This window comes from Crocuta crocuta, unplaced genomic scaffold (assembly GCF_008692635.1).
Source record: "Crocuta crocuta isolate KB4526 unplaced genomic scaffold, BGI_CrCroc_1.0 scaffold1, whole genome shotgun sequence".
Classification (NCBI taxonomy): Eukaryota; Metazoa; Chordata; class Mammalia; order Carnivora; family Hyaenidae; genus Crocuta; species Crocuta crocuta.
The window spans coordinates 5,117,155-5,135,830 of record NW_027527930.1 but is presented as its reverse complement, the minus strand read 5'-3'; the positions used below and the strand labels follow the sequence as shown (position 1 = coordinate 5,135,830).

At 33.9% G+C, this 18,676-nt stretch overlaps 1 protein-coding gene across 4 annotated transcripts in view; it reads left to right on the top strand.

Moving 5' to 3' along the window:
• The window catches only part of ANKRD17 (ankyrin repeat domain 17), a 127,793-nt gene that overhangs the window by 41,200 nt on the left and 67,917 nt on the right, over positions 1-18,676 (top strand). For all 4 annotated transcript variants that reach the window (XM_077750272.1, XM_077750263.1, XM_077750254.1 and 1 more), the window contains exons 2-7: positions 1,864-2,017; positions 8,858-9,014; positions 12,575-12,722; positions 12,953-13,100; positions 14,202-14,435; positions 17,018-17,112. In XM_077750272.1, coding sequence (XP_077606398.1) covers positions 1,864-2,017; positions 8,858-9,014; positions 12,575-12,722; positions 12,953-13,100; positions 14,202-14,435; positions 17,018-17,112 — 936 coding nt within the window. The remainder of the gene's footprint in view (positions 1-1,863; positions 2,018-8,857; positions 9,015-12,574; positions 12,723-12,952; positions 13,101-14,201; positions 14,436-17,017; positions 17,113-18,676) is intronic.

The following is an 18,676-nucleotide window of genomic DNA, read 5'->3' as shown; positions in this document are numbered from 1 at the left end:
GAATATAATCTTGTTTTTTTCCTAACTCCCTGTCATTTTAACAATTGTTATTGATTGATTAAAGTTAATATACTGCAACATTTTTCAAATATTTAGAGATTATTTTCAGAGTATTCACTGTCTATTTGTATTTGAAACATTAGAAATCTGAAATCATGTTAAAACTATAGTAGTCATATTAAAACCAGTCTCCAAATTTGGAGAGAAACATATTATTTCCTCCCAGATTAACATTCAGTATTGAATATGTGTTAGTTGAATATAGCAGTTATTCCTGGTTAATAGGTAGGTGATTTTCAAAGATGAAATGACTCAGTTTCTGATGTTATAATGGCTAAAAATTTATTGCTTACTTTTTTTCATATTTCTTACATTTAGTTACTAGGCATGAGCATAATTGTGTTCTAGATTATTAATTTCTTTTATATCTATTTTAGTTACTAGTGTTAGAAGTATTTTAGATTTGTGAAATAAATATGTAAATTGCTAATGTTTTATAATAATTATCAACTTTTTATTAGCAAACAGGAAAATATATCTTAGTACTTTTAAGTAACAGAATGATAAGGGAGATCACAAGACTTTTCCCCATGTTTTAGGTGTTTGCTATGTTCTAATTCTTTACATTAGAAAAAAAATGAATCTGGTATATGTTACTATATTACTTGTTCTTAGTGTATAGTTCATAGCCTCTCAGGGTCCCAGAAACCATTTCAATATATCCAGAAGGTCAAAACTATTTCAAAAATAATGCTGAGATGTTATTTGCTTCTTTTACTGTGTTGACATTTGCACTGTCGAAACAAAAGTAGTGGTAGGTAAAACTGCTGGCCTCTGGTCAAGGCCATGGCATCAAATTGTACTAGTGTCGTGTATTCTCACTTCTGTGTACTTAGAGTTTTTGACCAAAGAAAAAGCCAATTTCACCTTAGGAATAATCTGGGTAAAGCAATAATATTAATTTTATGAAATTTACACTTTTGAATACATATCCTTTTGATATAATTGTGTGTAACAAAATGGAAGGTACACATAAAGCACTTCTGCGTTTTTTTAGTGGTTTTTTTTTTTTGAGATATGAGGTGAATTAGCCATTTTTATTTTCACAAAATGAAATATTTTACTAGAAAATATAACTGACAGACACACTACAGTTATCAAACTTGGGTATTTGGCATGTGTTCTCATCAGAAATGATGCAAATGAGCTTGTCACTTTAAGGAAAACTTTTGGCAATATATGTTGCCAATGGTAAAATTAAGCTTTCAAGAACAACTTAGAATTTTAAATTGTATTTGCCTGGGCTTTATAGTACTTAAAAACTTTTCTGATGAAAAGTGGTGATATTAACAAATGTGATTTTTTTTTTTATATTGTAGGTGAATATTAATATATTTAATCCTTCTCTGAAGTTTTTGGAGAACAGTACTTTATAAGTATATAAAGGGGTCCTGAGAGCAAAACATTTAAGAACAGCTGATTTAGGTTCTCACCTAAAGTCAGAGGTCTCACTGTCTAAGCCTTCATAGCTCCCCCATCTCACTCTTAACCCATTAAATTAAACTAGAAAAGAATACATAATTTTAATAAAAAAAGAGAGAGAGAGAGAGAGAGACCTGTATGTGACTAGCACATTTTAAAATTCTTCTGCAAATGTAATTTCTCCTTTAAACAGTGGGCTTATCTATCCCTTGAATTTATTAAGGATTGCATTGTATTTATCATGATATTTACATTAAAATATTTTTTCTCTCTTCTTCCTTTTTCTTCTGTTTATTTCTCCTACTGCTTTCCCTTTCTCGTTTCATTTCATTTCTCCCTTCCTTCCTTCCCTTTTTTTTTTTTTTTGTATTTATTTTCTAGGTGGAGTCTTTCATTTTGGATCAGGATGATTTGGAAAATCCAATGCTGGAAACAGCTTCCAAGTTGCTCTTGTCAGGTACTGCTGATGGTGCAGACCTCAGGACAGTAGATCCAGAAACACAAGCTAGACTGGAAGCTTTACTAGAAGCTGCAGGTAGGTCTTCAGACCTTACATATGTAATTAGTCTATCTAATTTTCCGAAGTTACATATAAATCTAATAAAACATCTGCTATGATTAGGGCACCTGGCTGGCTCAGTCATTAGAACATGCAGCTCTTTATCATGAGATCTTTCATTACCCTAGTAAAATCCACATGTTGCTGTCAACCTTTGGAGGACAGATTTCTTATATAGTTGATTTTCTTTAGTTCCAAATTCTATATTTGTGAATATGCCTATTTGATAACATGTATTCATACCCTAAAATTAGTACTCGTTGGCACTTTCTCAGTTTTTCATTGAAATGCACACAATGGTGAAAATTTTGAGTTGTCCTACACCCATGTTCCCTGCTGAGATGAAATAGGTTGATGCTTTACCTTTTTATTTCAGCTCTCATACTGTAAACAAATATCCTCTACATGATCTACTTAGAGCCATGTTTGTCACATTTTTGTGCCTTTTGTTGGTGATTTCATTGTTATGATGGCCCCCAAATATTATACTATATAGTGTTCCTGAATGTGAGAAGGTGATGTGCCTAATGGAGAAAGTACATATATTAGATCAGCTTCTTCAGCATGGGTTATTGTGCTGTTAATCCTGAGTTCAGTGTTAATCAATTTTATATTAAATAAGGTCGTCTTCAAACAAAAATACACATGAGACAGTGTTTGGCTAATGTAAATGCTTTGTGACCAGATGCTCCCAAGAACTTAGATGTGTGATTTTCCTATGAGCAGTTCTTCAGTATTCATTGCTCATAGGAAACATTAATTCAGTGCTCTCAATAACTTTATAGAACATAGCTACCATGACTCATAAGAATTAACTGTATATAATTTCCCCTTTTTTGTCATAGACTATCTCTTGAACCTTGTAAAGTGAATCATCATATTTTTGTAAAGTGGATCATTATTATATTATCCCCATAAGAACAGTGTTTTAATTAGAGATTATATACATAGTCAAAGATTTTGGCACCATATATATAAAATACAAGGGAAAAGAATCTCTAAGTCTCTGAGATCATTAAAAAAATTTTTTTTAATGTTTATTCATTTTTAAGAGACAGAGACAGCATGAACAGAGGAAGGGGTAGAGAGAGGAAGACACAGAATCTGAAGCAGGTTCCAGGCTCTGAGTTGTCAGCACAGAGCCCAGTGCAGGGTTTAAACCCACAAACCGCGAGATCATGACCTGAGCTGAAGTCAGATGCTTAACCAACTGAGCCACCCAGGTGCCCCTCTATGATCATTTTAAAATGATGAAATAATGAAAACCATTAATAACCATATTTATGTCCACTTTAATTATCCTGAAGTGGACATAAATATATTGTAAACATTAACTGATCATTTTTTAGCACCTTGATTTGCTGTATAGTATACATGCAGTGCATGCAAACTGCTGTTATTATATAGCATAAAACCAACCTACTACTATTTGGTAATCCTTTCAATAAATATCTTGTAACACAGCATGTAAATATTTGAAGCACTCATGATTAAATTTGATTTCTATCCTGAGTAAAATTGTAGAATGTTTTATTAAAGGGATCTTGACCAAGTACAAATGAAAACATAGTAGGTGCACATGCAAGTTTCTGTTCTTGAGGAGAGAAGACTATTTGTACAGAATTGTTGATATAGAATTTTAACATTTGCCAGAAGTTTGGTGTTGCTTTAGAAGTTTATGTGAGAGAAATGAGGATTGTGAAATTATTGAAAATTTGTCGTAAGAGGAAAAGAGAATGTTTGTCCTGAAGATGGGAAGCCTCAGGTTGAATATAAGAGGGATATTTGTTTTTGTGCCCCCAAGAGGCAGAATCAGGTTGAAAAATGCTACATGAAAGTAGATTTCAGCTGAAAGGAGTTACTTATGGAGGTAGAGTTCCTTTTCATAGGATACGAATAGTTGCCTCATTTTCTCATTTCTGTTTTTACTACCATTTTTTCCGTGTTTTCTCTGCGGTTGCTAGCTTCCCCACTCTCTCCCTTCCTTCCTCCTCCTCTCTCTCTCTCACTTGTCTCCTCCATTTCTTCTTTATTCCCTTTTTTAAGTGAAATATTTTACATACAAACCCTGAGGGAATACCTGTCATCCAGCTTAAACAACCATCAGTGTGTGGACAGCCTTGTTTCATCTTAATTTGTTACCACTATGCTGATATCCCCTACCCCCCCATGTTAATTTAAAGCAAAGTAAGCATTATGTAATTTCATATATAAATACTTAAGTATATACTACAAATTAAGACCTTTAAAAAAAAAACAACCAAAATGCCATTGTATAGGGAAAGAAAAAAATAATACTGATTCCTCCGTATTGCCAAATATCCTGTCAGTGCTTTGATTTCCCTAATTTTTTCATAATGGTCTTTTTTAGTTGGTTTATTTAAATTAGAATCCAAACAAAGTTTTCATTTTTTTATAAGTTTAGTTCCAGTATAGGTAACATATAGGATTATGTTTGTTTCAGGTGTACAGTACAGTGATTCAACAATTCTGTACATACTCGGTGATCATCATAAGAGCACTCGTAATCTCCCTCACCTATTTCATATTTACAGATTGTATGAAAGATTTTATGTATTTGTCATGTTGATTAAATTTCAAGTTAATTTAAAAGTTTTTGATTCTGTCTGAAAATGCTTTTGATGCTGTCCTCATACTTGATGATTTGACTAGGTGTAGAATTTAGTGTAAAAATAACTTTCTTTCAGACTATTGAAATTATTACTCCATTGTCTCCTATTTTCTGGTGTTGCCGTTCAGCAAGTTAAGCCCACACTTAACTAGAGTAGATTGCTATCTCTGGAACTTTGCCTATCTCATCCTTTTCTATAGCATTAGAATTTTTGGCATTTTAAAATTTTGCTCACATTTTCAGTATTTTTGTCTGTTCTTTACATTTCATATTTTCTTAATGTCTGGTGAATCTTTATTTTTGTTTTTGTTTTTAGTCAATAGCAATACCATAAAAAGCTAAACTGGAGGCTTATGTGCATGTTTTGTCAACTGGTGGGTTTCACTATGAAGTATTTGTTATATATTGTGAATTATATATATTATATAATGAGTTTCCTACTGCAGCATAACAGTTTATTATAAACATGGTGGCATGACATTGACTATTCCTTAGTTTCTGTAAATAAGACATCTGGGCACATAGTGTGGCAAGATATTCTTGCCCAGGGTCTCATGGGCTGAAATCAAGGTATCTGCTGATGAGTAGAGTTCTCATCTATAGGCTGTAGGAGAGAATCCGCTTTCAGGGTTATTGTTGATGGTAGCAGAATTCAGTTCTAGGAGTTGTAGGACTGAGGTCCTGATTTTGTATGGACTGTCAGCTGGGGCTGCTCTTACCTTCTTGAGGTTGCCCTCAATCTTTAACATGTAGCCCAGTCCATCTTCATGCCAGCACAGTAGAATCCTTCTAATGGTCTGAATCTCAGATTTACCTTTCTATAACTAGCCAAGAAAATCTTTGTTTTTCATCCGCTCATGTGATACCACATTATGTAACCTAATCATGGGGATAAAAGCTATCAAATTCTCAGTCCCAAGAATTACATAGAGTGAGTTTACCACAGCTGGGTGATCTTGGGAACATTTTAGAATTTTTTGTACACAATGACTGGATAGAGACCCTTTCATTTCTTTGAGAACTCCCCAAATGTCAGTATCTTTAAGTCTTTTCCCTGGGTTTTTCAATTTCTTGAGAGAGATTTACCAGTTTTTGTCCGGTGATTGATAAGACTGGCTACCTGAACTTTGGGAGCTTAGAGTGGGAAGAGGCTAAGGATCTCACTGTTTGTGCTGCATACATTCATTTAATCTTCATTTCCATTTAGTGTAACATCTCTTTCTCTTCTGTATCTAATGACTACTAATTCTAGGCTTTTCTGGTTTGGTTTCTATTGAGAACAATCATCTGGCTGTGTAGTTTGGAAATGGAGTCTTCAGGTGTCTGACTACTTCTCACAGGTGTCAGCTAGTCTCTCTTTAATGACCCAAGCCTCACCCCTCTATTTGGGACCTATATAATTGCTGAGTCCTGTTGGGCTGACCACCTTGTTTCTCTTTTGATACCTATATTTTTGTTTATTCTGTTCTGCTAAGTCCATTAAATCTCCTCTTCATTTTGTCTTCATAAGGAGGAATTAAGTTGAGTCTTAGGGGAAAAAAAAGAAAGTAATTACCTTAAAATCAGAAATCTAGGTAATTTTTCAGTGTACTTTTTCTTCTCTATATTTTATGTAGCCTATAGTGTCTTATTAGGACATTTTTGGTCACAAGTTACATGGTTCTGTTGTTCAGTTGATTAAATGTTAGAATTGGGAAAGAATAATTTGACTATGTCTTTTCTGATTTTTTTTTATCTTCTTTGATTAATATCTAATAACTGGATAAGACTAGTAAAAAAGAATCATCATAATCCACAGTAGCTACAATAAATTCATTTTCAATCAGTGTTTATTCATTTGAAGGGTTACCATTTATATCTTAGGTTACTTACTTCCTAGTTATCTTTACTAAAATAGTTATGTTTACTTATGAAAATACGAGAAGTTGATGAAAATTTAATACAGAATATTTTGTGTTCAGTGTTCTTTCTTTTTAAGGAAGTGATTACTTTCTACTAATCCAGATATATCCTTTTGCCTTGTTCTCTTGCTGTTATTAACAAATATTTGTTATATAGCTGATCTGAATTGGCTAAAAAATTGGAGCTATTCTCTTATGTGAAAATGCATCTGTGACTGGTGTCCAAAGTGCTAGGATACTTCACTAACCATAAATATCTTATTCAATAAATCCTACTACAGCAGATTCGGACTATGGTTGGTTTTTAATTTTAGTGACACAAATTATATAGTAGGTATCAGTTTTATCAAACTGAGACTGTCTTTATTGTATATCTTGATTGTAACAGATACCAAATTTGACTGCTCTGAACATTTGTTATATCTAAAATCATAAAGGCTTCCTGCCAGAATTATTTTTGGTTCCATAAGATGTAGTATTTGATATCTTGGATTTTTCAGAAAGAAAAGGAGATAAGTATAAACTTTTGTAAACTTCATTTAAAAAAATTTTTTTTTAATGTTTATTTATTTTCATTTTTGAGAGACAGAATGTGAGCAGGGGAGGGGCAAGGAGACAGGGAGACACAGAAGGTGAAGCAGGCACCAGCCTGTCATCACAGAGCACAGTGCTGAGCTCAAACTCGAACTGTGATATCATGACCTGAGCCGAAGTCAGATGCTCAACTGACTAAGCCACCCAGGCTCCCCAACTTTTGTGAACTTTAAACACAAACTTATATGATGTTATGAAGCCCTTCCAGTGTGAAAGGATATGTTTCTTATTACCATTTGAGTGTTTTTTTTGGGTTGATGTCTTAATTGAGTAGTTTGCTTTAAAACCTGTGATAGTGTTCTTGAACTTTTCTGTGCCTTTGAATTGGTTAGGGATCTTTTTTAAAAATTCAGGTTTTGGATCAGTAAATCTTGGGGCCCAAAATTCTGCAGTTCTGACATGCTCCCAAACGACAGCAGTTCTTCTTGTTCATGTACCACATGTTGAGTAGCAGCAATCTAAAATAGCTATCATAACATTAGGTGTTTATCTTCAAGTTGGAGCAGACGTTTTTAATCCCGGCTGTGCATTAGAATCTTTGTAGCACTTAAAAAATAGTAGATGCCTAGGTGCCATCTCTTACTTACTGAATTACATCCTTAGATGTAAGAGAGCTTAGCATCTATATTTTTGAAAAGCTCTGCTGTGGAGGGAGGCAAACCATAAGAGACTCTTAAATACAGAGAACAAACTGAGGGTTGATGGGGGGTGGGGAAAGAGGAAAGGGGGTGGTGGGCTTTGAGGAGGGCACTTGTTGAGATGAGCGCTGGGTGTTGTATGGAAGCCAATTTGACAAATTTTATTTAAATAAATAAATAAACATGTAAAAAAAAAAAAGGAAAGAAAAGCTCTGCAGAGATGGGCAGCCTGAATTAAGCACCACTGAGTTATAATACAGGTTAAAGATAAAAAGCAATAAATTTTATTTCATGTAGATGGTTACTAACCAGTTCTGCTTCTGAATTTTTTTCTTTCACCATTCTGAATAATTTTTAGATACGATTTGGAGTACATGTGATAATTCATAGACATAATTTGGAATAAATAGGTCCTCATATATAGGTTAACTTTTGTATGGCCTATAATGTCTTGTTAGGCCATTTTTGGTTACAAGTGGTAGTGAGCCACCGAAACAGTCTTAAGCAAAAGTGGGGATCTACCAAAAGTATAGAGATTGTTCTGATTTCTGGCATTACTGGTCTCAGTGAGTCAAAAATAACTTTTGTTTCCTTTCTATTTCTCTCTTCTGCTCTCTGCTATATTGACATATTTTGTGTAGCCTTCTTCTCTCTGTAGTCATGAAAGTGGCCAAATAGTTCATCACTCACGTCTTAGCAATTTAGTAACCTTTCAACATATAGGTCCTTCCAAACCTATGGCAAAAGTCTGAGTGAGGAGGACTCCTAGTTTTCCCAGCTTAGGTCAAAGACCCATTTCTGGCACCACAGAGTTACAGGGTCAAGCACTTAATGGGCCACATGGAAGGAATAAGATTATCAGAGAATTGGAGAATAGTGATTTCCAAAAAGAATTTGATTTCCCAGAAGATTCCAGCAGACAATATATATGTCAAGTGTAACATTTGAAGGTTGAAGGTTGTTTGCTAACATATATAGAGTTAAGTAACTTCACTTTTGCTTTGTTTCTCCTTTTGGGTGTATCCATATTGGTGTGAAAATAATATAATAGGAATAGGCAAATTATCTACGGCTGATGGTAAAGCCTTTGCAGATCCTGAAGTGCTTCGGAGGTTGACGTCGTCTGTTAGTTGTGCGTTGGATGAAGCTGCTGCTGCACTTACCCGGATGAGAGCTGAAAGCACAGCGAATGCAGGGCAGTCGGACAAGTAAGAACATTTTTTCTCTGTGATTGATATGAAAACATTTTCTTAAAAATATCTAATGTTCACTGAGCCTTTATTTTGTGCATGGCATGGAACCATATGTGATATCTTGTTTTTACTCACATAAAATCTTACAGCAATGGATTTTGTTTTTACTTTCATTTTACTCCTGAAAAGCTCAAGAGAAGCAAGTAACTTAATCAGGATCAAATAGCTGACAAGTGTCTGACACCGGTGTCTGCAAGACTGACTTCTTAGTCAATATGTTTATAAAAGACCTTTTGCTTATTTAATAGATTTTGTTTTCTTTTAATGTTTTGTTGATAAAGAAATAAATGCTTTTAGTCATGCCATGTTCTAGTTCATGTGCATTGTTCTGACCATTTTAAAGAGCAATGTTTTATTTGTTTTATGTTTGTTTAAAAAATGTCATAGATCTAGTTCCCATAATCTGAATGTAAGTGAGTCACAGGGACTTGATTTTTGTATGCCCTACAGTTTCTTTTATATAGTACTTTACAGTTAGTAAAGGCTGAGTGAATATTTTGTAACTTTGCTTTTTTAAGCAAAGTCCTTACTCAATAAAAATCATACCATTGCATATATAAAATTAATTATGGATAATATATGAAAAATGGATATAAGGAACCAAATGGAAAAGAATTATTAATAAAAGTTACTTTTTTTATTCCTAAGAGGCTTGTTCTTCTCTAATTAAAATGAAGCCATTTATTTTAGCAGTTGCCTTTGAACAGTTGAGAAAAAGGCAATATTCTTTTATATATGGGTTTAGAGGGGGAAAAATAGCATTTAAGGATTGTCTTTTGGGGAACCTGGATGGCTCATTCCTTAAGCATCTGATTTTGTCTCAGGTCATGATCTCACAGTTCATGAGTTTGAGTCCCACACTGGGTGAGCTTGAGCCCCACTTCTCTCTGCCCCCTGCCTTCCCCTCTGGGATTCACTTTCTCTCTTTCCCCCTGGCTCATGTGCACCCACTCTCTCTCTTAAAAAAAAAAAAAAAAAAGAAAAGAAAAAGGATAGTCTTTTGTATAATACTGTTTTTATGTAACATCTTTTAATAGCATGAAAAAGAGGTTGTATAATATTAACAAGAGTATGGATTTGCTGTTTCTCTCAGCCCTGTATTCATTGGTCTAGATTTTTGTGTTTTTACTAATTTACTGTTCTTTTCGTAGATTGACCCTCCTTATTTTGTTAACTTTAAGTTCTGTTTCTTAATGAACAGTTTTACTGCCCTGTAATATTATTGATATTCACTTAAATGTGGTGCCTACTTAGCCTGTCAAGAAAGAAAGTTAAAAGCACCTTGAGGAGTATATTAAGGGTAGTTCAAGGAGGAAATAGAACAGAAAAATAAAAAGTCACAGATTCTTTGGCACTGAATATATTAGAACAACAGAGCATGTTTTTCACAATCATTAATTCAGCAAAGCTTGAGAAATATAGTGGAGTGCAGTGATGTTATGTGCTAGATTTTATATTAGTTAAGCATGGTGCCATGTGCCAGATCTCATAAGTTTGAAATTTCAGCTGTTGCTACAGTAATTCCTATAAGCTTGTTTGAAAGCTAGCATACACATATGGAAATGTCTGAATGGGATAGTAGCGTAGGGTGTGTGTGTGCCTGGGGAAGAGAGAAGAAATACGAGTCCCTGTGAAAGAGAGAAAAGATATGTTCTTACACAGAAATGTCTGTGGGAAGGATTTGTCTTACATCTGTTTAAAGGTAATAGAGAACACTGGGTCTGGGGACTGTTAGTGACCTATAAAATGGGAAATTAAGAGACAAGGACACCAAGTGCTATTCAAGACTTTGACCTAGGTAAGGAGACAGTACAGTTAGCAAGTAAGTAAAATATATAACATGACACAAGATGATAAGAACTATGGGGAAAAATTGAGTGGAGAAGTGCCAAGGCAGTGTTTGGGGTTGGAGGTCATGGTGCAATTTTAAGAGTAGTCCAGGAGATCCTCAGTTAAAAGGTGGCTTTTTAGCAAAGACCTGAAATTGGTAAGGGTGTGAGCTGTGTCTGAGAGAGGGCTTGCCAGAGGAACAGCAAATACAAATATCTTAGAGTTGGAGCTTAATTAGCTTTTTTTATGAAAAGCAGGAAAGCTTATTGTTATGGCTAAAGTGGAAAGAGTAAGAGTGAGAATAGTAGGTGATGAAACCAGAGAGGTAAAAAGTAGGAGTGTGAGACCCTACCTCTGGATAGATCTTGTAAGTACTTTGGCTTTTAGTGTGAGATTAGAAGCCAAATGGAGGATTTTGAGCAGAGAAATGACATAATCTACTTTCCTTTAAACAAGATCTCTCTGGATGCCTTGTTGAAAGAGTCTAAAGGAGAACAAAGGGAACAGCAGGGAGACTGTTTAGGAGACATTGCCATAATCTGGGCTAAACGTGATGTTCTTGAATCTGGGTGGAAGTAGTAATAGAGGGATGGAAAAGAGGTTATCCATGAATGACTTCAGTACCAGAAGTAACAGGACCTTGAAGAGGAAGATATAAGAATTGACTTATATTAGGGGCGCCTAGGTGGCTCAGTTGGTTAAGAGTCCGACTTCAGCTCAGGTCACGATCTCATAGTTCATGGGTTCGAGCACCGCCTCGGGCTCTGTGATGACAGCCAGCTCAGAGCCTGGAGCCTGCTTCAGATTCTGTGTCTCCCTCTTTCTCTGACCCTCCCCTGCTCACGCTGTCTCTCTCTCTCTCAGAAATAAATAAAACATTAAAAAAATTTTTTTTTAAAGTATTGAGTTATATTTGAAATAAAGAGAATATTAATTAAGAGCACTGGATTTAGTGTTTTTCTTTGGATGGATTTTATCCAAAAATGGATAGAATCTTTAGAAATGTCCATAGTTGGATTATTTTGGGAGGTTTGTAGGGCAAAAACCTGATTCTCAGTCTCATTTTCTGTTGCTCCACGTTTTCTACCCTTCTTTTGCTTGAATTTAACCTTTGCCTTGCCTGGGTATTTTTCAGACTTCACCAAAATATTATATACAAGTAAATACTTCAGAAAAGAATTTTCTTATCATGTATTCATATTTTACTCAAAATTACTTGTTTGCAACTTTCCTGTCTGATTTCCCTTTACTTGGTGGAAGGATTCAAATCTTTATAATTATGATACGTTTTACCTGTTTTATTAAATATAGTTTCATTAATTTTTATATAAATTTTCTCATGACGAAGCAAAAAGGAAGTATAATTATTACCTGTATTTTGTTCATGTGATTTTCCAGAAATTTTATGTTTTATAATTTTGGGTTTTTTCCAGTGACAGAAAAGTGGACTTTACCCTTCATTTGCATAGTTGTAAACATCTTACAATGTTGATAATTCTGATTCTGTGACTTTTATAAGGAAATTTCAGTGAACTGAATCATTTTCAATTTTCTGTTTCTTATGGATCATATTGAAGTGATCATTCTTGTTTAGCACTATGTCCAGATTAACCTCAAAAACCAATACTTAATGGTGTGTAATTTTTAACATTTTTATATGCTGATATTATATTCTTCCCTTATAGCCGCAGTTTGGCAGAAGCCTGTTCAGAAGGAGATGTAAATGCTGTGCGAAAGTTACTCATTGAAGGGCGAAGCGTAAATGAGCACACTGAGGAAGGGGAGAGCCTCCTTTGTTTAGCTTGCTCTGCTGGATACTATGAGCTTGCACAGGTTTGTAGTATCAAAATAAAGCATATGGGCTGTTTTTGTTTTTGTTTTTGTTTAATCTGGCCTACTTAGACAAGAAATAATAAACTCAACCATTAGGCTCATTGTTAGACACACTTTGTGATTATAGGCTCTTTTACTATAAATGACTAGGTAGGCTTTAATGTAAATATGTTCCATGTTTTGGTGAATATATCATTTTCTAATATAATTTATACTTTTTCTTTCATAAGGTTTTGTTGGCAATGCATGCAAATGTGGAAGATAGGGGAATCAAAGGTGACATTACACCTTTAATGGCTGCTGCTAATGGAGGACATGTCAAAATTGTGAAGTTGCTGCTAGCTCATAAAGCCGATGTCAATGCACAGTCTTCAACAGGTTATTCTTATTTCTTTTTTCAGTGTTGTTAAATATTAGCACCTTTTGGTGGTAACTATTTTACGTGAAAATCCTCATTAGTAAAGCTTTTGCAGTGCTCTAAATATGAGGTGCTACACATTTCCTAAGTCTATGCATTAGATTTAAAGTATAGAATATCTTTTGAATAAAATTTCTCTTTTGTGTATGAGGATGATTACTTGGTCTTTGAAGGTTCTTTTAGATTAAATTAAACACTGGCCCATTTAGAAGGACTACCCTCTTGGAAATGGGCTACAGTTTTCCAGTCCAGGTTTAACAAAAGACAGGTCTATCATTGCCTAACGTTATTAAGTTGTGGCCTATAGGGAAAAAAAATTAGGAAAACATTGTGTCCTACAAAGACATGACTTTAGTTTAAACTAATTTAATATTTTTCAAACTCGGGCATGGATGGATTAATATAAAACTTCTAAAATTAAATGAAAATCTATTTTGTGGATCTTCATGTAAGATTTTCAAATTTGTTAAGTATTTTAAATAATTTTCATGATCTTAAAAGTTCTGGTTGCAAGGGGTTGTAGAAATTCTTACTTTACCCAGAAGTTTTATTTATTTTTTCCTGTAATATGGGAGATTTTTATCATCAAGAGGGAATGTTTTTGAAATTACTATAGCTTTGATCAGTTAACTGATATTTAAATGTGTAGTAAACTCAAATATGTATGATTAAAAGGAAAAGTATGAGATGTACCTATATATGATGAATAATTACAGTCCTCCCAAAATAAAGCATGTGAAACATTTCTCTAATTAAAGTTAAAATGAACATAACTTTTTTCTTACATAAAAAGTTAAAGTTTCGGAATTGCTCAGTCCTTTGATAACTCTACAGCTGTGGTAAGTATATCTATTTTCCACATGTATTTGACCCTGATATTAAACAGAAAATTGGAAGTTGATTTCAGTAAGATAAAAGGCAATGGGAAAAGAATGATATATATTATCTAAATCTCTTAAAATTATAGTCTCCCATTTCAGTTTTCTTCTTGATGCTAAATGAGGATCTTTTTATTTTGGTATTTTATGTTAATGTCTTTTTGTTTTTCTTTATTAAAATAGGCAATACAGCCCTTACATACGCTTGTGCTGGAGGCTATGTAGATGTTGTAAAGGTGCTCTTGGAATCCGGTGCTAGTATCGAGGACCATAATGAAAATGGTCATACTCCTCTTATGGAAGCTGGAAGTGCTGGACATGTGGAAGTGGCCAGATTGCTGCTAGAAAATGGGGCTGGCATTAATACGCATTCCAATGAATTTAAAGAGAGTGCCCTTACATTAGCTTGTTACAAAGGTACAGTATAAAACATTTTTTAAAACAAAATTTTTAAACACATGAAATGACAGTTATTTTATAGAATATAGTTTTTAAATTAAAAAGCAAATTAAGAGACGGTTATAGAATATAGTATGTAATTAATGTAAAGTGTTTCAAAGTGAAATATGTAAAATTTTAAAATATAGACTTAATATTATAAATATTATATGTCAGTGAAAAATGACTGTTAAACAATTCAGCTGTTTTGTCCGAAATGGTTATTTAGTTTTAATTATGCCCTGTACTTTTTAATGGTTTTTGTGTCAGAATATTTTTCGTGGTTCACACAAAAGAATCCTATTGACTCCAGAAGTATTTAGCCTGTAAATTTAAAAGTAAATAAAATGAAAGTAGGTAGAATGATCTAATAATAGGAAGGAGCTTAAGCTATTTCTCATGATACTAAAAAAAAGGAGAAAAATTGAAGAGATAGGAGATTTGAGAAATGAAAAGTAGTGTGAAGGGAGTTTGAATTCTAAACAGTTCTAGAGGATCGGCAACACATTTCATAAAGTTAGAAGAAAGAGCTGGTTGAAAGTGAGAAAAACACCTACCCATACATATATATGTATATGTATATAAAAAGAGTATATGATATTTTAAATGATGTCAGTCAATCTGAAAATATTGATAATACAGAAAAATACCCTCCTTTGAGTGGGCAAGACAATTGTCTGGGAAGTGGCTTGGTCTTTAGTTTATTGCTCTAGATTCTAGATTCTAAAAACATAATCACAGAACCACATACTTCTCAAATGCTACCTTTTTGACAGATAAAATGGCTATTAACTAAGGAACTTTTTAAAAAAGCAAATTTTATGTCTACTTTTATATCATCTGCAGTTGTGTCATCTTTGTATCATAATATAAGTGATAAAATTGACTATTAAGTATCAAGAAACAAGTCTTACAAGGCAAGGAACAAAGTTTAAGGAGGCACTTACTCTCAATGGCTGAATTACTTCACTCACCAAACTTGTGAGGGAACACTTCCTTAAATTTTACAACGCAGCCCTTGATTGCCCTACCCTAGGGCCCTCAGGTTGTTTTGTTTCATTCTATTTTAGAGTGGCCAAGGTTGTGTGAGGTATTTTGGAAAACTTTCCTTTAAAAACAATGATTAAAATAATCCTTAAAAACATATATGACTAAAATATAAGTTAAATGTGAAAATATGCTCTATCTAAAGTGCTTTTGATTGGTGTTAACAGAGCTTCAGGTAAGTATCGTTAGGAAACACAGCTGAGATCCCTTAACTTCCCTAGTACTGTTTGGTAATTAGGAAGAGGCTTCTGTTCTTTGGGAGGAGAAGAATTAAGCCTTGGGACAGCCTCTCCAGGGCAGGTTGATGATTGGGTGGTTCTCTCCCCTTTTCACAAATACTTTTGAACCCAGAACTGGCTGTTTTTACTATTTAGTCCCAGCTGGCCAGAAGAGCTTTGAGACGGGGCTACATATAACTACTCTTCCCTCTATCCTTTGCTGGTAGCCCCACCCTGCTTTCCAAAGGGCATCTGAGGTTGGGGCTTACAGGCTTTAATTAGAAGCTGGATATAGAACTAAGCTGGTGGAGAACATCTTTTCTACTTACAAGGATCCATGAACCCTCTCCCTTTCCTCTTATTTCGGGTGAGGTCTTCTAGGACATAGATTGACAAGGAGGAGATGGGGAAGGGATAGAACTCAGGCTGAGACTGAACATGTTGTTGTGGATCTTTGGGAAGGGAGAATGACAGGAAAGGGAGGGAGGTAAGTAGGTAGCAAAAACAAGATCTGGCAGATGCTACAGTTACTCACTGAAGTTTTAAGTGTTTCTGATTTTATCATCCACTCCTTCCTCTTAGTCCTAATCAATTGAGAATTAACTGCAACTCTTTCCAAACAAAGTTGGAAAAATATTAGTCATTTTTCTACTGTTAACTTGCATAGTGTCTGAAGTCGTTGTCTTTTTAACTACTCATGAGATACCTTTATTTGAACTGAAGCATATGGTTTATTTGAAGCTACATAAATACAAATAAAAGTGTATGAGTGTGTGTGTGAGTGATTATATCTAAATAAATGAATAGGTGTAAATTAAATGGTGTGGTTTCAAAACTATTATTTTATATATGCAGTTCCCAACTTAAAAGCAGATTGTTCTTAAAAAATTTGAGTTAGTAATTGAAACTTAAAACACATTTCCTCATAGAAATAGCTGCAATTATTGTTATCCCAGGCAACTAATTCACAAAAGCTAATTTGTTCCTGGGCATAAATAAATATAGTATGCCTCAGCTCTTAAAAGGTTATAGAAGGGATATTCTGGGTTTTAGATTTCAATATCTTTACTTAACTTGCAGCGTGGATTGTGGTAGCGGCAATGGGGTAAGGAGTAGAAGAGCAAGAATCACTTGTATAATTTACGTGAGACTGTTGAGGGTGATTTGTAGCTGACTTTAGTATTATGTTTATAAATTTATTACTATAAGTTAAATATAACCTTTTAAAATACTGTAATTTTTTCCTATAGTTTTTGGAATAATAAAATATAATAATCTTACACATTTTTGGTTTAGGACACCTAGAAATGGTGCGATTTCTTTTGGAAGCAGGAGCAGATCAAGAGCATAAAACAGATGAAATGCATACTGCTCTTATGGAGGCTTGCATGGTAAGACTGGTGAAATACATACATGAAATGTATCTGTATATTTCATAAAGACAGTGCTAGCATATGATGGGCACCTTATCCTTGAGTTCAAAGATTTGTTTACTGTAGGTTTATTGTAGAGTAGAACCTCAGCTATCTGAATTATGACTAGTGTTCAGAGCCAGTTGTATGCCATTAACTTCTATTAAAGATGCTTTCTGGAGCTTTACAGCACTACTTTTATTTTCTTAGTCTCATATAACTATGCTGGTTTTACATAGTTGGTACAAAAAGCAACTATTTAAAAAGTCGGTGCAAGGATATTAAGAAGAATGTAAACCACAAGTATGCATATAACACTAAGCATAGCAGTTACATCAAACCAAAAATTTTATTCCTGAAAAATTTGAAATTAGAGTATTATTTGTGTAACATAATTCCCCCTATATGAATGGTCTTTTCTGAGCTTTTTAATTCCTTTTGTAAGAACTTTCTTTTTAGAGATTGTACTTAGAAACAGGTAATAATAGTACTTTTAAACTTCTTTATCTTGGTATAGGATTTGTGGCACAGAAATGGATCAGAATAACATAGACAAACTTAAGAGAAAAGCATGGCAAGGATGGAAAAAGGCACCAAATGAATTTAAGTTTCTTAGCTTCCCTTCAGAGAATGATTATTGAAAGGATGTTAAATTTTAATTACTAATTTTTTAAAATATTAGATAGTTAATTAAAACCTGAGTTATCTTTGTTTTTTTAATTTCCATGCTAATAGTTCCTTTAGTAGGAAGAAACACGAGTCTTCTTTAAAGGTCTTAAGTGTCCATCTGTTAAAATTAGGATAATATCCTTCTCTTGAGTTGTTGTGAGGATTAAATAATAGAATGTTTTTAAAATACATCAATACTATCCCCATGATAAGGAACTTAAAACATCCTTGTAACCACCCCTAGGTTAGAAAGTATGTATATTAAGAAATTCAAATAGAGCATTCTGTAGATGTAATCAGTATGTACTAGAAGTGTTATAAGTAGATGAAAGATATTGGTAGTGGCCAGACATTTTGAAGCTTGCTAAGAGATTGGGGTTTTAAACTGGACTTTAAAGAAAATGTAGGAAAGTGTACCTCTACAGATAGAGGTAGAAAATTCTGAGCCGAAGGAACGCAAAATAACCTTTGTAATGGAGCATTAAAGTTGTGTAGTATGGCAAGCACAGAGGTAAAAATGGGTGTGATGTGTACAAAAGAAGATGAAATGTCTGTGAGGTAATATATATAAGGAAAATTTATATTAGAGATAAAAAAAATTAAAGAGCCTTGGAGTTGTCAATAGTTAGGAAAGCTGTAGGAAAGGGAGACCAGCAAAGGGAACAGAAAATAGTAAGAGAGAACTCTCCTTTTTCTTTTAATTTTCACTGGCATTTGAATGTTGAACAACAAAAGGAAGTACCATGTATATATTGTGTCCCCTTTCCCCTAACACATTATCTACAATTCTCTGCATTCTCCAAAAAATACTGCAATTTTTTCCTACCTAATCAAAAATTTGCTTCTCTTCAAGGTTTTGACGAAAATTGTACTT